The sequence below is a fragment of the Chlorocebus sabaeus genome, chromosome 8 (assembly GCF_047675955.1).
Source record: "Chlorocebus sabaeus isolate Y175 chromosome 8, mChlSab1.0.hap1, whole genome shotgun sequence".
Classification (NCBI taxonomy): Eukaryota; Metazoa; Chordata; class Mammalia; order Primates; family Cercopithecidae; genus Chlorocebus; species Chlorocebus sabaeus.
The window spans coordinates 112,983,969-113,005,160 of NC_132911.1; the positions used below are offsets into that span (position 1 = coordinate 112,983,969).

The 21,192-nt window shown below is 36.6% G+C and overlaps 1 protein-coding gene across 1 annotated transcript in view; it reads right to left on the reverse strand.

The window, feature by feature from the left end:
• Positions 1-21,192, reverse strand: part of NUDCD1 (NudC domain containing 1) — an 89,848-nt gene that overhangs the window by 61,881 nt on the left and 6,775 nt on the right. Inside the window, exon 2 of the mRNA XM_008001359.3 lies at positions 15,685-15,839. Within this exon, the coding sequence (XP_007999550.2) occupies positions 15,685-15,839 (155 nt within the window). The remainder of the gene's footprint in view (positions 1-15,684; positions 15,840-21,192) is intronic.

Consider the following 21,192-nt stretch of genomic DNA (forward strand, 5'->3'; position numbering starts at 1 on the left):
TGTGGTCGGAATGCTTACATGAGAGCCAGGGCCGTACCATGTAGCCTTTCTTTCCAAACAACTTGACCTTACTGTTCTGGGCTAGCCCCCACATTATTCCTGATACCACACCTGACCTCCACGACTGTATCTCTCTGATCCACCTGGCATTCACTCTATGTCCCCATATTTCCTTCTTTTCTGTTCCTCACTCTGATCACACTTGGTTTATTGATGACAGTTCCACCAGGCCTAATTGCCACTCACCAGCAAAGGCAGGCTATGCTATAGTATCTTCCACATCTATCCTTGAGGCTACCGCTCTGCCCCACTCCACTACCTCTCAGCAATTCTAACTCACTGCCTTAACTCGGGCCCTCACTCTTGCAAAGGGACTACATGTCAATATTTATACTGACTCTAAATATGCCTTCCATACCCTGTACCACCATGCTGTTATATGGACTGAAAGAGGTTTCCTCTCTATGCAAGGGTCCTTCCATCATTAATTCCTCTTTAATAAAAACTCTTCTCAAGGCCGCTTTACTTCCAAAGGAAGCTGGAGTCATTCACTACAAGGGACATCAAAAGGCATCAAATCCCATCACTCAGGGCAACACTTATGCTGATAAGGTAGCTAAAGCAGCCAGCTTCCAACTTCTGTCCCTCAGCGCCAGTTTTTCTCCTTCTAATCGGTCACTCCCACCTACTCCCCCACTGAAACTTCACCTATCAATCTCTTCCCACACAAGGCAAATGGGTCTTGGACCAAGGAAAGTATCGCCTTCCAGCCTCACAGGCCCATTCTATTCTGTCGTCATTTCATAACCTCTTCCATGTAGGTTACCAGCCACCAGCCTGTCTCTTAGAACCTCTCATTTCCTTTCCATTGTGGAAATCTATCCTCAAGGAAATCACTTCTCAGTGTTCCATCTGCTATTCTACTACTCCTCAGGGATTGTTCCAGAGTAAAACCGTGCCCATCAGACAGTCAGCCTGATTTCTCCTCTTCCTCCTGGAAGTTGCAAGTACTCTCCCCTACTTCCCTTAAACTCACTCACATTTCTGAAGAACAGTAATAACCCTTATGAGCCTAATACATCCCTTCATTCTATTAGGTCTACTCGTCCTTACCCGACTTTTTGCAACAGGGCTTTACGGCTTTACGGCTTTACGCAGTCACTCTCACTACTTGGACTGCACCCCAAAAACTTGTCATCCCTACTATCTTCTGTCCAGTCATACTCCTATTCACCATTCTCAACTACTCATAAATGCCCCGCCCTTGTTTACACTGCCAGTTTACACTTTTCTTCCAAACCATCATAGTGGACATCTTCTGGTACTATCCCCAATCTACCACTCTTAACTCCCTCTTGAAGTGGATGGATGATCTTTGCTGACAGGGTACATTCCAATACTTTCACCCTGATGAAGTCCTATTCTTTACTTTTATACTCACTCTTATGCTTCTTCCCGTTCTTATGCCACCGTCTACCTCTCCCCAGCTATCTCCAGCACACTATCAATCTCACCCACTCTCTCCTCGCAGTTTCTACTTTAACAAACAATTGCTGGCTTTGCATTTCTCTTTCCTCCAAAATCGCGGAGGCCTCTATTTACTCACTGCTAAGAAGAGGGGACTCTGCACAATTTTTTAATGAAGAGTGTTCATCACTTAAATCAATCTGGCCTGGTACATGACAACATAAAAAAAGACTCAAGGATCAAGCCCAAAACCTCGCCAACCAAGAAAATAATTACACTGAACCCCCCACCAGACACTCTCTAATTGGATGTCCTGGGTCCTCCCAATTCTTAGTCCTTTAATACCTGTTTTCCTCCTTCTTTTATTCAGAGCTTGTGTCTTCCATTTAGTTTCTCAATTCCTACAAAACCACATCCAGGCCGTCACCAATCATTCTATACGACAAATGCTCCTTCTAACAACCCCACAGTATCACCCCTTACCCCAGGAAAATCTTTCTTTGGTTTAATCTCTCCCACTCTATGTTGCCACACTGCCCCTAATCCTGCTCGAAGCAGCCCTGAGAAACATCACCCATTATCTCTCCATATCACCCCCCAAAAATTTTCACCACCCCAACACTTTGCCACTATTATGTTTTGGTTTTTTAAATTAATATAAAAAGACAGGAATGTCAGGCCTCTGAGCCCAAGCTAAGTCATCATATCCCCTGTGACCTGCACATATACATCCAGATGGCCTGAAACAACTGAAGATCCACAAAAGAAGTGAAAATAGCCTTAACTGATGACACTCCACCATTGTGATTTGTTCCTGCCCCACCCTAACTGATAGGATATATTCTCCCCTGCCCTTAAGAAGGCATTTTGTAATATTCTTCCCGTCCCCGCACTTAAATAGGTACTTTGTAATATTCTCTCCGCCCTTAAGAATATACTTTGTATGCCTATCCCAAACTTGTAAGACCTAATGATAATCCCACCACCCTTTGCTGACTCCTTTTTCGGACTCAGCCCGCCTGCACCCGGGTAAAATAAACAGCCTTGCTGCTCACACAAAGCCTGTTTGGTGGTCTCTTTACATGGATGCGTGTGACAGCCACCACTATATAACTGCTAGAAGGAGCTCTATATCTTGAAACAAATCCTAGAAACACAACAAAACAGAACCTGTTTTAAGCATAAATCACTCAGGACCTATAAAAAAATACAATTAAAAAACAAAAACATGTATACAGGCAACAAAGAGCATGATGACTAGAATGGTACCTTACATCTCAATAGTAACATTGAATGTAAATGGTCTAAATGCTCCACTTAAAAGATACAGAATTGTAGAATGGATAAGAATTCACCAACCATTTGCTGCCTTCAAGAGACTCACCTAACACATAAAGATTCACATAAACTTAAGGTAAAAGGGTGGAAAAAGACATTTAATGCAAATAGCACCAAAAACAAGCAGGAGGAGCTATTCTTATATCAGACAAAACAAACTTTAAAGCAACAGCAGTTAAAAAAGGCAAAGAGGGACATTATACAATGATAAAAGGCCTTGTCCAATAGGAAACTATCACAATCCTAGACATATAATGACCTAACATTGGAGCTCCCAAATTTATAAAACAATTACTAATAGATCTAAGAAATGAGAGAGACAGCAACGCAATAATAGTGGGGGACTTCAATACTCCTCTAATAGCCCTACACAGGTCAAGACAGAAGGTCAACAAAGAAACAATGGATTTAAACTATACCCTGGAACAAATGGACTTAACAGATATATACAGAACATTTCATCCAACTACCACAGAATATACATTCTATTCAAAACCATGTAAATACATGGAAATTAAAAAAACTTGCTCCTGAATTATCATTGGGTCAAAAAATGAAATCAGGATGGAAATTAAAAAATTATTTGAACTGAAGACAACAGTGACACAACCTATCAAAACCTCTGGGACACAGCAAAGGCAGTACTAAGTGGAAAGTTCATAGCCCTGAACACCTATATCAGAAAGTCTGAAAGAGCACAAATAGACAGTCTCAGGTCACACCTCAAGGAACTAGAAAAACAAGAACAAACCAAACCCAAAACCAGCAGAAGAAAGGAAATAACCAAGATCAGAACAAAACTAAATGAAATTGAAACAAACAAAAAAATACAGAAGATAAAGGAAACAAAAGTTAGTTCCTTGAAAAGATAAATAAAATGGATAGACCATTAGCAAGATTAATCAAGAAATGAAGAGAGAAAATCCAAATAAGATCAATAAGAAACAAAATGGGAGATGTTACAATTTAAAAATTACCAATAAAAAAACGTCCAGGACCAGGCTGGGCGCGGTGGCTCACGCCTGTAATCCCAGCACTTTGGGAGGCCAAGGTGGGCAGATCACGAGATCAGGAGATTGAGAATATCCTGGCTAACAAGGTGAAACCCCGTCTCTACTAAAAATAAAAAAAAAGTAGCTGGGTGTGGTGGCTGGCACCCATAGTCCCAGCTACTCGGAAGACTGAGGCAGGAGAATGGCGTGAACCCAGGAGATGGAGCTTGTAACCAGCCGAGATAGCGCCACTGCACTCCAGCCTGGGTGACAGAGCGAGACTCCATAAAAAAAAAAAAAAAAAACCAAGTCCAGGACCAGACAGATTCACAGCAGAATTCTACCAGATGTTCAAAGAAATGGTACCAATCCTATTGACACTATTCCACAAGACAGAGAAAGAGGGAAGCCTCCCTAAATCATTCTATGAAGCCAGTATCACCCTAATACCAAAATCAGGAAAGGACATAACCAAAAAAAAAACTACAGACAGATATCCTTGATGAACACAGATGCTAAAATCTTTAACAAAATACTAGCTAACCGAATCCAACAACATATCAAAAACATAACCACCATGATCAAGAGGGTTTCATACCAGAGATGGTTTAACATACACAAGTCAATAAATGTGATACACTGCATAAACAGAATTAAAAACAAAAATCACATGATCATCTCAATAGACGCAGAGAAAGCATTCAACAAAATCCAGCATCGCTTTATGATTAACTCTCAGCAAAATCGGGATACAAGGGACATACCTCAATGTAATAAAAGCCATCTATGACAAACTCACAGCCAACATAACACTGAATAGGGCAAAGTTGAAAGCATTCCCTCTGAAAATTGGAACAAGACAAGCATGCCCACTCTTACTACTCCTCTTCAAATAGTACTGGAAGTCCTGGCCGGAGCAATCAGACAAGAGAAAGAAATAAAGGGCATCCGAATCAGTAAAGAGAAAGTCAAAATGCCGCTGTTTGCTGATGATATCTGTTTACCTAGAAAATCCTAAAGGACTCCTCCAGAAAGCTCCTAGAACTGATAAAAGAATTCAGCAAAAGTTTTCGGATACAAACTTAATGTACACAATTCAGTACCTCTTCTGTATACCAATAGCCACCAAGCTGAGAACCAGATCCAGAACTGAACCCCTTTTACAATAGCTGCAAAAAACAAAAACAAAAAAACAACACGTAGGAATATACCTAAACAAAGGAGATGAAAGACCTATACAAGGAAAACAACAAAACACTGCTGAAAGAAGTCACAGATTACACAAACAAATGGACACACATCCCACACTCATGGATGGGTAGAATCAATACTGTGAAAATGACCATACTGCCAAAAACAATCTACAAATTCAAGGCAATACCCATCAAAATACCACCATCATTCTTCACAGAATTAGGAAAAAAACAACAACAACAACATATGTAACCAAAGAACAGCCCACATAACCCAAGCAAGACTAAGTTAAAAGAACAAATCTGGAGGCATCACATTACCTGATTTCAACCTATACTATAAGGCCATGTCACCAAAACATCATGGTACTGGTATAAAAATAGGCACACAGACCAACGGAAAAAAAGAGAATCCATAAACAAACCCAAATACTTATAGCCAACTAATCTTCAATGAAGCAAACAAAAATATATAGTGGGGAAATGATACCCTTTTCAACAAACAGTGCTGGGATAACTGGCCAGCCACATGTAGGAGAATGCAACGGGATCTTCATCTCTCACCTTACACAAAAATCAACTCAAGATGGATTAAGGACTGAAATCTAAGACCTGAAACTATACAAATTCTAGAAGATAACATTGGAAAAACCCTTCCAGATATTGGCTAAGGCCAGGATTTCATGACCAAGAACCCAAAAACAAATGAGATTAAAAACAAAGATAAATAGCTGGGACTTAATTAAACTATAAGAGCTTTTGCACAGCAAAAGGAACAGTCAGCAGAATAAACAGACAACCTACAGAGTAGGAGAAAATCTTCACAATCTATACATCCAATAAAGGACTAATATCCAGAATCTACAACGAACTCCAACAAATCAGCAAGGAAAAAAACCAACAATCCTATCAAAAAGTAGGCTAAGGACGTGAATAGACAATTCTTCTTTTTTTTTTTTTTGAGATGGAGTCTCGCTCTGTTGCCAGGCTGGAGTGCAGTGGTGCGATCTTGACTCACTGAAACCTCTGCCTCCTGGGTTCAAGTGATTCCCCTGCCTCAGCCTCCCGAGTAGCTGGGACTACAGGCGTGCACTACCATGCCCGGCTAATTTTTTATATTTTAGTAAAGATGGGGTTTCACCATGTTGGCCAGGATGGTCTCAATCTCCTGACCTTGTGATCCGCCCACCTCGGCCTCCTTGTAATCCCAAAGTGCTGAGATTATAGGCGTGAGCCACCACACCCAGCCATGAATAGACAGTTCTTAAAAGAAGATACACAAATGGCCAAAAAGCATATGAAAAAACACTCAACATCACTAATGATCAGGGAACTGCAAATCAAAACTACAATGTGATACCACCTTAGTCCTGCAAGAATGGCCATAATCAAAATATCAAAAATAGTAGATGTTGGTGTAGATGCTGTGAACAGGGAACACTTCTGTGCTGCTAGTGGGAATGTAAACTAGTACAACCACTATGGAAAACAGTATAAGGATTCCTTAAAGAACTAAAAGCAGAACCTCTGTTTGATCCAGCAATCCCACTACTGGGTATCTACCCAGAAGAAAAGAAATCATTATACAAAAAAGATACTTGCGCACGCATGTTTATAGCAGCACAATTTGCAACTCCAAAAAAGTGGAACCAACCCAAATGCCCATCAATCAACGAGTGGATAAAGAAACTGTGGTGTATATATATGACAGAATACTGCTCAGTCATAAAAAGGAATGAATTAATGGCATTCACAGTTACCTGGATGAGACTGGAGACTATTATTCTAAGTGAAGTAACTCAGGAATGGAAAACCAAACATTGTATGTTCTCACTCGTAAGTGGGAGCTAAGCTATGAGGATGCAAAAGCATAAGAATGACACAATGGACTTTGAGGACTTGGGAAAAGAGTGGAAAGGGGTGAGGGATAAAATTCAACTACAAATAGGACTACAAATAGGGTATAGTGTATACTGCTCAGGTGATGGCTGAACCAAAATCTCACAAATCACCATTAAAGAACTTACTCATGTAACCAAACACCATCTGTTGTTCCCCCAACCACCTAGGGAAATAAAAAAATTAAAAAGCAAAAATGAAAAAATGTTACATGGGGAAAGTATTTGAACAGGAAAACTACAGTTTAAAAGAAGTAGGCTAGGCATGGTGGCTCATGCCTATAATCTCAGCATTTTTTGGCGCCAAGGCAGGTGAATCACCTGAGGCAGGAGTTCAAGACCAGCCTGGCCAACATGGTGAAAGCCCATCTCTACTAAAAATACAAAAATTAGACAGGTGTGGTGGCAGGCACCTGTAATCCCAGCTACTCGGGAGGCTGAGGCAGGAGAATTGCTTGAACCCAGAGACAGAGTTTGTAGTGAGCTGAAATCACAGCACTGCACTCTAGCCCAGGCAACAGAGCGAGACACCATCAAAAAAAACAAAAACAAAAACAAAAACAAACAAACAAAAAAACCCAAATCACTATTATAAAATAATGGATTAATAGAATATGATTACCTCATTGACCAGAGAAAACAATCTTACACTAGTAATGACTATTCTTGGCTAAAGTGCCATGTCAGTGGGAGTAAAACTAACTATAGGCTTTTTGAAGATAATGTAAAGCTATGAGGTACTGCTATGTTTTTATTGTTTTATGTTTTATATGCCTTTTGACATGATTCCTCTTACAGGAATTTACTCAATAAGAATACCTGCATATGTACATGAAGATCCATGTAACAAAAATGTTTATTTTAATAACGAAAAGGAAAAACTGTGCCAATAAAAACTAGGAAAAACAACCTAGTTGTTTATCAATAAAGTAGGTAAGAAGAAAGCAGCCCCTGACATTACGGAAAAGGCCTAGCAGTATCAGCCAGGCCTTTGTTTTGTTATGAGCTGGACTGGCACTAACAAGTGTTCTGTTGAACAGGAATAGTTTCACAAAACGTAAACATCAGATAAGGCCTCTGAATGACTGTGATGGAGCAGGACAAAAATAGCAGCACTTCACAGTGCTATCTGAACACAGATACAACAGGAACACTGTCAAGGCTACAAATATGACCAGGCCAATATAAGCAGCTGAAGCTTCCTTACTAATTATGGTCTGAGCCTCAGTCTAGTCTTCTCTCCTTCTAGATAAGACTTATTAAGATACTCATTACATAAACAACCAGTTTCCTGACAGTACTCAATCCAGAATAAAGCCTCACTTCCTTTAACCCTTCCTCCAAAATCACCCAACAGAGAAGACCAACCTTATAACAGTATCCTGTTTCTAAATCCTTTTACTGAACAGTCTGTGGTTCCCATGGTATGTATTCTCCCTTACTGCAAAAGTAACAAATCCAACTCATTCAACCACAGATGCTTGCCTGGTATCTTTGTCTGGAGAGCATTGGCAGGAATGGTTAACTATGGAACATCCACCCTACAGAATACCAAGTAACTGTTAAATATACTGAGGCGGATTAATAATACTGACATAAAAAGATCTCCTAGATACTGAATTTTTTTTAAAAGATGCAGAATACATACAATATGAATCCATATATGCCAAAACAAACATTATGATACAACAGCACAAAATATAGACAGACACACGCTGACCTGTTAAGAACTAGTTTACCATTAGGAAAATAAGACTGCAAGTGTAGTGGTTGGGGAGATCAGGAGTATGAGAAAATTTTCCCCTTCTGCTCCAAATACATTACTTTTTTAAGACCAAGCAACTTGTGGGTGATAGACATAATTTTAAAGGTATTAGTAAGATAAAATGGGGTGCTTTCCTCAAAACAGATATTTCAAAGTAAAGGTTTCTAGTTGTCTCTACTACATGCCCCACACTGCATTTAATCTAATAAACCATTACTGGGAAGAATGTTGAGATAAACTTGTTAAATTACTATTCTTCATTTCATACACAATTATGAGCATTTTAAGCCATTTTCTTTAAAATATGTGGTTATACATGACGGAGGTTGCTAAAAGTCTAATTATCAATCAGATAAATGGGTACAATATCCAACAGAATGATTAAGATACTTGAGTATCTAAATGTGAAAATTAACACACAAAAGGAAACACATAGTGGCTCTCTTACCTGCATTAATGGCAGTTAAAGTAAAAGTAACCTAAATGTTTGATTGTTTAGATCTAATTTTCAAAGTACAGTTTAATTTTAACTGGACTATAAGCAATAAAATACCTTTTTCTGTAAATCCTAAAATACAGTATTTACTTATATCTGAATAACCTCTATTGACAATTTCACTACATGCCCTCATAACAACACTTTATAGGCTTACATCTATAATGTCCAGGTCTCACATAATCATTTTCTTTTTCCTCACAAAAAGTTAACATAACTACATTCAAGGGCTAACCCTGAAAATGATTCTGAGGCAACATTTCACAGCTGATGCAGGATTAAAATTTCAGTGATGAACAGAATACTTACTGAATCACTATAATGTACAAGATTGTATTAAATAAGTGCTTTGACTTTTTAACACATCATGTATTTATCACCAAACTCTATGAAGTTAAAATTATTAACCACACTTAGAAGAGAGTTTCAAAAAGATTAAATAATTTGTCTGGAGCTCCACTGCTAGAAAATGACAGGGCCAAGATTAAAATCCTGATAAACCCTCCTCCAAAAGTTGGTTTTCTTTCCCCTACTCCACATTTGCTTAAGAATAAACCACTTCTCAAGATTTTCTAAATAAATTAATACTTCAGCTCTCAATGCAATTTCTAGTATACCCATCCCCAACCCCCGAAACCAACCTTGAATGTAACTACTATATTCAGTTTTTCTTCAGGCCTCTACACAGTATTTTTAATGCAGATTCCTGAGTCAATATAGATGTAAATTAAAAATTATAATGCCCATATATTATATATAAATGTCACTGTAAACAGTAAACAAATAATACAAAAACTATATTTATAAAAAAAATCTTTAAACAGATTTTGGGGCCCTCTTAGTTGCAGCTACAAGTAGTTCTTTGAACGAACAAAGTATTTTTCTAATAAATATAGATTTATAGAAAGGGCTACTCAAGTTTAAAGAAATAAGCAAGTGGGGATACCATTTACTAGTATTATTGGATACCATTTAGTAGTATTATGAGACAATGACATTTAAAACTTTGCCCTTTTAAAAGGAAGTGATCTTTTTCTGGAGAAAGTCTTTTCATCATTAATAACCATTAACTTTATTTGGAAGAAAGAATATAAAAAGTTCCTTTTTCCTTTTCTCTTTTTTTGTATTAAATGCACAATTCTAAGAATTGACCCCACTCTTTATTATTATTTTTTCTTTAATCAGGTACTGCAGCTCAGAAAATGTTACTCTGAAATAATGGCACTTCAACATGAAGCAGCCTCAAGGTCTTTCTGGCCTCCCTTCTCTTCCTGTCTCTCCCAAGCACAGGATTAAGTTATTCTCTGAAGTTCCTTCATCTACCTATAAACTGGACCTGCCAAAGAGAAACACAATTGCTTTCCCTGAAATTTCATTAACCAGAGAAGATTAAAACTTCTATCACAGAGGAAGAGGCTGAAAATTAAACACCCCACCTACAGCTCAGATGAACTTAGTCACAAACCATTGTCTGCTCTCCATCCCATTCAATTTCCAAAGAAAAGTATTAACTAATCATCATCTGATCATTAGGCCCATTCATTCATTTCTTCCTAAAAATCATTTGCTATCCCACATTTCCCCCATGTCCCCTACTGATCAAGCACAAGAAGGGTATGAATAATGGTATATAAGCATTTGTACCCCACTGGATTACAGGGTAGTCATTTTCCTGGATTCCGCCATGTACACATGTTAAAATATATTTATATGCCTTTTTCTCATATTAATCTGCCTTTTGTCAAGAGATTTTCAGCAAACCTTCTAAGAATAAAGGGGACACTTTGCCTTTGTCTCCACACAGGTAAGTAAGCAGTCCCATAATAATTAACTCAACTGTGAAAACAAGCTGACATTCAGGCCTAGAGATGAACATACTGACATACGACTGAGTTCCTCTAACAAATGGTTGTAACCTGTCACTCCAAGATGTAGCCTCACACGTATATTCTTACAAATGAAATCCAGTAACTGCCCCTTAGACCTTTAAGTACAAATTAAAGAGGCAATATAAGATGACACTCTTTTAGTAGCAGAAACAAATTAGCTTTTCAGGTAAATAGAAAACGAATTATGACATAATTTCCTAAATAATAAGAAACGAAACACATTACTTTAAAATGAGTCATAATATCATATAAAATAATGATACATTAAAAAACCAAATTTTAAACATGTTTTTGCTTTCCCAAGGCCTTTTCTACTTCCTTGGCACACTTCCTCCCAAGGGACATTCTCTAAAATTAACGACTGTAAACCTACAAGTTAAATTTTCTTGTAAGTAGTGTATTCCGTCTTTATAAACCAGTATGTAGACCTGCTGCCACCTGCTGGCTCCAGACAGTCTGAAGACCAAGCAACTCATGGTTTTCAAGTCTTGGGTCCCACAGCATTCATTTGACTACAACAGTTCAGGTTTAACAAAGGTGGTCATTTGTACATCAGTCACAGAAAAGGAGCCTGTCTAGGATTTGTGCATGTGTGCCTTTGATGAAAATAAAAGAAAACAAAACAATGTATTAAACAATAAAATGGATACTGGAAGAGATGTTTTCTGCTATAAGACAATAGTCTAGGCAGTGGTCAACATTCTCTACAGGCCTGCACCTGACAGAAACTCAAGAGTAGGTTGATTTCATTTGTGCTGATGAGAAAAATAATAAGAAATAATTGCAGTACTCTTCTGTATCCCAGGTACAGAATTTCTTAACACCTGGTCATCCCTGGACCGCAAGCAAAACCGTCTGAGGTGCTTGATAAAATAATAAATTATAAAATACATATTACAAAATTACCCTACAAACACACTTTGAATAAACCCATTACTGCACAAAAAACTGAACAGGTGATTAGAGAACTAGCACTGAAAATGGTAACAGAGGCCAGGAGCTGTTGCTCATGCCTGTAATCCTCTAGCACTTTGGGAGACTGAGGCAGGCTCTGTAGAATCTAGGGGTTCAAAACCAGCCTGGGCAACATGGTGAAACTCTGTGTCTATTAACACATAATATCTGTCTCTATTAACAAGAAATAACGAGAACCGGTAGAGCACTGTGGCATTCTGGAATAAATGAGTTTAAATCCAGACTCTTAGAAATATCCCTATGCCTCAGTTTCCTCAACTATAAGATAATAATAGTATCTTGTATATCAGGATAATATGAGGATATTATTCTATGAGATAGGATCCACAGGATCCACGGTTCTGTGGATTAAACAGTATGTGAAAGTATTTAGAATTGTTTCTGATATGTAATAATCTCTACTCAATAGAAGTTACCTGACATTATTATTTATTCTTATCATACAGTTCTACTGCTCTCAAAGAAGGAATATGTGCAAAAAACCCAGCCAGTGTTTGTCTCCCATAAAGTGATACCCCAAGGCATATGCCAGTAATATCTCTTCATATTTGCATAATGCCTTCCACTTTTCAAAGCATTTTCACACATCTTGCTTTAACTTCTAAAAAACCTTATCATTATGCTTATTTTCTACTAGGAAACTGAAGCCAAGGATATATGGAGACTGCTGTACCCTTTTTGTCAGCTACATATTACCATGTAATAGTTACCTGTACACTCATATTAGCACCTAAAAAGTATAACATACAAGTTACCTGAACTTATATGTATAGCTATACATATAAGTACTTGAACATATTAAAAGTAATGGCAAAACTATTATTTTTGCACCAACCTATACATTAGTGTCCTACACGGAGCAGATTTTCAATAAACATGTTAAAATGAACTCATTTGGTAAGTCTGTCTTAAATGTCTACTTCCTTTTCAACTAACTACCCTACCTCCCTAACAATAAGTATTAGAGCTACATCACATGTGCCACAAGATACCTATGGAAAAGTAAAAAGTAAAATAAATTATGAATATGGATGGTACTACAAAAATTAACACTTGCAGATCTACCATAATGTCATCCGACTTCCTGAGTCAGAAAATTGGTAGAATAAATGTTATTGGCAAACTTTATGGTACAGCAAATGCTATGAACAAATGCCCTATTCATCAACACAAAAAGGATTAAGGAAAAACTTTCATGCACATACACACAGAACTCTACATCAAAATCTATTTGATCATTAAAATCTATTTGATCAGAGAGATCAGAGCATAGCCACTCATAAACATGCATGTCCTATCACTTTAGTTGGCTTATACACATTAGGCCAAGTAATTCTTGGTAGAACATGGGGCTAGCAAGAAAAAGTAACTGATACCTAAGAGAGTAAGAGGCCAGACTGCATCTCCTCTGATCCAACAAGAAACAATCAGAATTTTATACTATCTGTTTTAGGAATCATCTGGAGGAAAACATTTATCATTACCAGGAAATGTCTAACTCCTTTCCGAACATTTTGAGATAAACACTGCATTGCCAATACAGAACTCATACAAATACTTGGATTAGAAGTAACAGGAGGAAGATCCTATTCAGAATGCAAAGCCAACTCCCAACAGTAATAACGAACTTTACACAGCTATTATCCATTCAACAAATATATTGATCAAGTCTTCTGCTGGGTGCTAGAACACATGGCCTCGTCCAAGAGTTGGTAAACTACAATCCACAAGCCAATTCCTGCCCATTTTGTTTTTGTTAATAAAGGTTAGTTAATTGGAACATGGCCACATTCATTTGCGTATAAACATTTATGGTTGATGTCACACTACAACAGCAAAAGCGAGCAACAAGAGACTGTCTGGCCCACAAAGCCTAAATTAGCTTGCCTTGTGCCAAAAAGCATATCAACCTCTAGACTAGATGAAATTCATAGCACATGTAGATTTGAGAGCCAACGGTGTGAATATTCCTGGGGGAATAGAGGTAAGATGTCAGGCCAAGCATGCTAGATGACAAAATGGTTACCTGGGACTTAAGTAAAGATTGCAAAGTAGACTGACACTGAATTAAAAGTATGCTCCAGATAGTTAATCGATGAGAAAAGGACCAGAAGAAATAGGATACAGCGCATGTCTCAGGAATTGCAAGAATTTAGTATGGCTAGAATGCAGTATACAAAGTGCTGTAAAGCAAGGTTGGAGAAAACTTGGCATATAAACGTATATGCAAAGATGAAAAGTTTATTTTAAGCATATATATCATTTTGTGTTTATACTTGCAAAAAACAACAACAAACAACCTAACACCTCTGGAAAGACACACAAAACCAGTAAAGAAATTGCAGGGAATATAATGGACACTGGAGACAGGATAGATAAAAGATGGGATCAAGGAGGCTCCACTAAATACCTTTTAAAACTTTTTTGTTTTTTAAATTACATGAACACATTGCCTATTTTTAAATTACATATTAAAAACATGGATTTTGCCATGAAGGAAATATTAAAAGAATTTCAGCAAGTAATAGTAATAAACACGCAAATTAGATAGACTACTCTGTAGATGCAATGCACAGGAGGGTTAGACGGAACAGAGTACTTAGGAAGCTATTAACAGATTATTGGCTGTTTGAAGCAAATATATTAACAATGTATTGTGGAGTTTCCAACATACGAAGGTGTAAAACATACGATAAAATTAGCTCAAACAGTGAGAGGGTAAGTGAAAGGAATTACATTGTTGTAAGGTTTTCATATTGTTTCTAAAGTAAAAGAATACTAGTTAGAGGCAGACTGTGGTAAGTCAAGGAAAACACTATAATCTCTGTATCAACCACTTAAAAAATAATACAAACAGGTTTAAATAAAAAGCCAAAGGAGGAAATTAAATCGAGTTCTAAAGACATTTTTTAAAAAAGAAAAACTGTGATTAATTCCTCCCGCAAAAAAGTAGGAACAGAGACACCAAGGAACAAAGAACAAACAGGGCATAATGAGAAGAGCAAGATGGTAATATCAACCCAAGAATATCAGGAACTAGATTAAATTAAGGATAAATGTAAGCCCTCCAATTAAGAGAGAGATTGTCATATGGAAAAAATAAGAGCCAACCAAATGCTCTTTATGACACATACTTTAAAAACAAGAGCACTGATAAACAGAAAAAGGATAAAAATACTAATTTACAAAAAGCCAGAAATAACTGTATTAATACCAAAGAAGATTTCAAGACAAAAATTATTCACAGAACCTAGAGATAAACAGAGACACTTTATAATGCTAAAAGAATCAATTCAGTATAAACGAAACAATGCTAAATGTTTGTACAAATTAAGATAGTTTAAAAAAACATAAAGTAAAAACTAAAATAAAAGCAAATTCACCATTATAGTTGGGGACAATACCTCACACAGTTACATCAGTATTAATAATATATAAAATACATGAGAGTTGTTGCCCAATGGTGAGAGTGGAGGTAAGTGTAAATAACAAGATCAAAGAGAAAAATTAAAATTGAAATAAGAAATGGAGTATTACATCGATAGGATTCCATATACTACAAGTATGTGCACCTCACTTCTCTGGATATTAGATTCAAAAGGGAAACTTAATTATCAAATTTGCTTGATATTACATACATATATTTATTATTACATACATGTTTCTCTTACCAGCATTACTGTTAAATTCATAATTCTTCCAAGGGTATCAATATAGTAGACACTGTCTTGATACCATGAATCACAGTGCAGGTAATTATACATTCCAAAAGCATGCATGTGTTCCAGTGTATATTGATCATCTCGAAGTTTTACCTCTGCCACAGCTGAAATACAAGGAAAGCAAACATAAACATCAAGAGTTTTGCCTCAGATAGTTTCTTTCTGTACAATGCCTAGAAGGCAAAGAAACCACAGAATGCCAGTCACAAAGGCCTTCAGGACAATTCAGTATATGATTCTTTCAAAGATAATTTCTGGGTACTGTGTACACAGGATAAATAGTAAGTAAAACTGATACGGTCCCATGTCCTTACAAGACTTACAATACAGTGGCCACCGGAAGTAGGGCATTTTATGTCATGACCCTCTTTTAGGCACCTCTAATAATTATGAATAAAAAGAATAGACATTCTAAAATGAAGAATCTCCCATTTCCAGGAAAATGTTAAGCCCAATTTATGAAATGTTTATATACTTTAAAAATGTTTTTATATATTATTATCTCATTCATTTTAATACACCTTAAGAAATTAACTTTTAAAATCTCATTAAACAGTTATATAAATAAATGTAAACACAAATAATGACTTCTCCAACGTTATACTACATCTTTTCCAAGGGTACAGAGCAAAACAGTATCACAGTTGGACTAGATACAAGATCTCCTGCTTAGAGAACAGGGATTTCTTCACTTAAGCATTAGCTGCTTCCCTAAGTTTAAATCTAGCAAATGTGATCTCTTCCTCTCACTCCTCCTGCCCTTTCATGAAGATGGAAACTTTTATGGCTCAGAACTGCTCCTGATCTGGATTTAATTTCTGCCTCAACAGGAAACATATAAATAGATTATGCTGGGCCAATATCCTACCCTAATATAAAACTCATTTTACTGTATTCTGATTACAACTGTTTTCTTCTTCCCTAATATAAAACTCATTTTACTGTATTCTGATTGCAACTGTTTTCTTCTTCCCCCAAATGCTCACCGGTTCCTACTTCCAATACCACTTTGAGTCCTGCCTGACTTATATTCATTTATACAGCAACTAATAAAAATTTAAAAATAAACAAATAAAATTTCAATAGGCATCGATGACACAGTGATGAGCCAAGAATGGAATCTTGCCAATTAGCACTTATGATACCGTGAGGAAATGGGCATTAGTCAAATAATCATATAAATTGTATACATTTTTTATGAAATAAATTTTATATAATTAAATTGTGATAAAGAATAATCACTGGGTAACATGAGAACACATAATGTAAGAGTTCTACTTGGGGAGATTAATGAAAGCTTTCCAAGGTTTGAGCCAAGATATAAAAGATAAGAAAGAATTAACTTAAGGAAAAGTATTTTAACCAAGAAGGTGAAAGACTTCTATAAGAAAACTACAAAACATTGATGAAAGAAATTGAAAAGGACACAAACAGACATCTCATGCTCATGGATCAGAAAAATTAGTACTGTTAAAATGACCATACTACTCGAAGCAATCTATACATTCAATGCAATCCCTATCAAAATACCAATAACATTCTTCACAGGAAGGAAAAAAGCAATCCTAAAATTTGTATGGAACCACAAAAGACCCCAAATAGCCAAGGTAATACTGAGCAAAAAGAACAAATTTGGAGGCATCATACTAACTGATTTCAAAATATACTACAAACAATAATAACCAAAACAGCATAGTGCTGGTATAAAAACATACATACAGGTCACTGGAACAGAATAGAGAATTCAGAAATAAATCCATGTACTTATAGCCAACTGATTTTTGACAAAGGTGCAAAGAACACACACTAGGAAAAGGATACCTTCTTCAATACATGATGTGAAAACACATACTGGGAAACGGATACTTTCTTCAATAAATGGTGTGAAAACTGGATATCCATAGCAGAAGAATAAAATTAAAATAAAAATAAAATCTCACCATATGCAAAAATCAACTCAAAAACTATAAAAATACCAAAAGAAAACAGAGAAGAAATGCTTCAGGATATAGGTCTATGCAAAAATTTTATGGTTAAGACCTCAAAAGCATAGGCAAGAAAAACAAAAAGACAAATGGGATTATACTTAACCAAAAAATAAAACAAAACAAAAACCTTCGCACAGCAAAAGAAACAAACAACCTAGCGAAGAGACAACCTATAGAATGGGAGAAAATATTTGCAAACTATTCAGTCATAAGCAATGAAAAACTTTTTTTGCTGTTGAAGCAAAAAAAAAAAAAAAAAAAAAAAAAATTCCCAGTATAAAGAGGGCAAAGATCTTAATACACATTTCTCAAGACAATATATAAATATATAGCCAACAGGTATATGCAAAAATGCTCAACATCACTAATTATTGAGGAAATGCAAATCAAAATCACAATGAGATATCATCTTCCTCTAGTTAGAATGGCTATTTTCAAAAAAATACAAAAAAAAGTAACAAATGCTGGCAAGGACACAGAGAAAAGGGAATGTATAATCTGTCAGTGGGAATATAAATTAGTACAGCCATTATGGAAAACAGTAAAGAGATTTCTCAAAAAACTAAAACTATAACTACTATACCACAATCGGCACTCCCACAAATGAACACTTATCAAAACAAAAGATAGTATATCAAAGGAATATCCGCACTTTCATGATTACTTCAGCACTATTTACAAAAGCCAAGACATGGAGGAAACCTAAGTGGTCATCAAAGGATGAAGAGAGAAAGAAAATGTACTATATACACACACTGAGATACCATTCAGCCATAAAAAATAATGAAATCCTGTCATTTGCAGCAACACAGATAGAACTGGAAGTCATTAAGTTAAATGAAATAAACCAGGCACAGGGCTGAGTACCGTGGTTCAGGTCTGTAATCCCAGCACTTTGGCAGGCCAAGGCAGGTGGATCACGAGGTCAGGAGATCGAGACCATCCTGGCCAACATGGTGAAACCCCGTCTCTACTAAAATATGAAAACCATATTAGCTGGGTGTGACAGTGCATGCCTGTAATTCCAACTACTGGGGAGGCTGAGGCATGAGAATCGCTTGAACCTAGGAGGCGGAGATTGCACTGAGCCGAGATCACGCCACTGCACTCCAGCCTGGGACACAGCAAGACTTCATCTCAAAAATAAATAAATAAATAAAATAAACCAGGTACAGAAAGGCATCATATATGCAGCTAAAAAAGTGGATTTCATGGACGGGGAGAGTAGAAAGATAGTTACCAGAGATTGGGAAAGATAGGGGTGGCGGGATGAAGGGAGGTTGCTTAATGGGTACGAACATACAATTAAAAGGATTAAGTTCTCACGTTTGACAGCTCAGTTGGGTGACTACGGTTAACAGCAATATATTGTATATTTTAAAACAGCGAGTACCAAAATAGCTAGAAGATTTCAAATGTCCCCAACACAAAGAAATGGTAAATACTGAAGGTGATGAACACCCTAAATACTGATTTGATCATTACACACTGTATGCATGTATCAAAATATAACAAAAAATCCCATAATTATGTATCAATTTAACATATTTTTAAGATAAAAAATACATGTATATACATGCACACCCACAACTCTACTTATTCCAGACAGAAGGAAAATCTGTAAAAAGTAGGAAGAAAAACTTGGGTTCAAAGAACACAAAGAAGTCCACACTGTTCAAAGAAGGCCACACTGGCTGAAATGCAGAGCAACAAGGGCACTTGTACAGGAAAGGTTGCAATAAACGAAAACTCGGCAAGAACTGGATTATGAACGGCCTGTATTTATTTTTGTTGACAAATTTAAAAGAATTCATTAACAGTTTTTAAGCAGGAGAGTAAAGTTCAGATTTGAGTTTATAAAGAAGTACTTAAAACTATAATACGGAAAACAAATTGGAATAAAGCAGGATAAATCCAGGAAGATCCACTAGAAAGCTACTGCAATCTGGTTGAGAGATGATGGAAACATTTCACAGGTAAAAATCCTAATTATGATAGATTTGATAGAGGTTGAGGAAACATATAACACAACTTATTTACAAGAAACAGTTAGAAATATGTATTCTACTGATTAGGAGGAAAACAATCATCATTTCTTGGTTTTCTAGCACCACTGTGTGGATGAAACTAGATACTGCAGGAAATGTGCATGGTAACAAAAGGGCCTGAAGCAGTAATATTAGACAATGATACAACAAATACATTTTCTTCATATCTGTGCAAAGACCTCTAGGCAATCCTGAACCACCTGGAGGCTTCTTAAACATTTGCCTTATTACAACACTTCATGATTGTTTCATTCCAACAAGATAATTTATATAAGTTATTAAGACACAGATATGAGTCTAGGCCACATGACATGCTATTTTGTAAAAGCCCTGTAGGGCACAGAAAAAGGACACCTCTCCGGCCCTAAATGAGAAAGGAAAAGTTATCACATGATGATGACCACATCAATTATCTTGTTTATAAAAGTTGGACGCAGAGCAACTGAAAGTAGAAAAGCAGTCTCCAGAATGTGACAGTTCTTAGCTACTGGCAGAGGTCTTTTGCAGAGTTCTCCCAAAAAAAAGAAGTAGGGCGCAGCGAGGCTTTAATCTCTGCATAGATCTTTGCAAGGGTTGAAGAAGAGGAACTTTTTACAGAGAAGCCAGTGTAGTAAATATTTTATTATTTAATGATATCTTGCATTGAAAATAAAAGAGCTTTGCTGAAAAATCCAATATGGATTAGTCTTCTAAAAAGAACTTAAGGCCTCACAAGAAGAGAGTCTCCCTTAACATTTGCCCAAATCCTTACCGAACCTCAAAACCTAGTTTTTCACATGAAAACCACAAAGACTCATGGGACCTCAAAGACCTATAGTTTTTCATTCATAAATTATTTATTGACTATCTACTACATGTACCAGGCATTGTGGTTGGCATTGGGCACACACAGGTGAATAAAATAGACCTGTCTCCTGAATAAAACAGACCTGTCTCCTGCACTAATGGTGCTAACAATGATATTCATTACTGTTTCTTGGCTTCTCAAAATACTCTATTACTTGAACCACATGATACTGCCAATATTCAACTCTTTGACACCAATTAAATATGATGCAGTCTAATATTTACATAGGCAAAGTACAATAATTTTTAAAAAGGGAGAAGAGAGAGGCAAAGAACATTAACTTACAAAGGTCACTTCATGGACCACTTATCTTCTAGAATCAATTCAATAAGTCTTCTTTTCACCTAGTTACTGAGCTTGCTATTTGTTTATGAAGGTGTAAAAAAGTAAAAGTACAAGTCCACAAATTTCAAAGCGAGACTTAAAGAACACGGGAGGACCAGAGTTAACAGCACTGCTCCCATAAAATTATTTTATGCAATACTTCTCTGGTAACACATTCATGTGGCTATCTTCCCCATCTTTTCCTCCATAAAGGTAGAGAGGAGTTTCATAGTCAACTCTACACAAATAC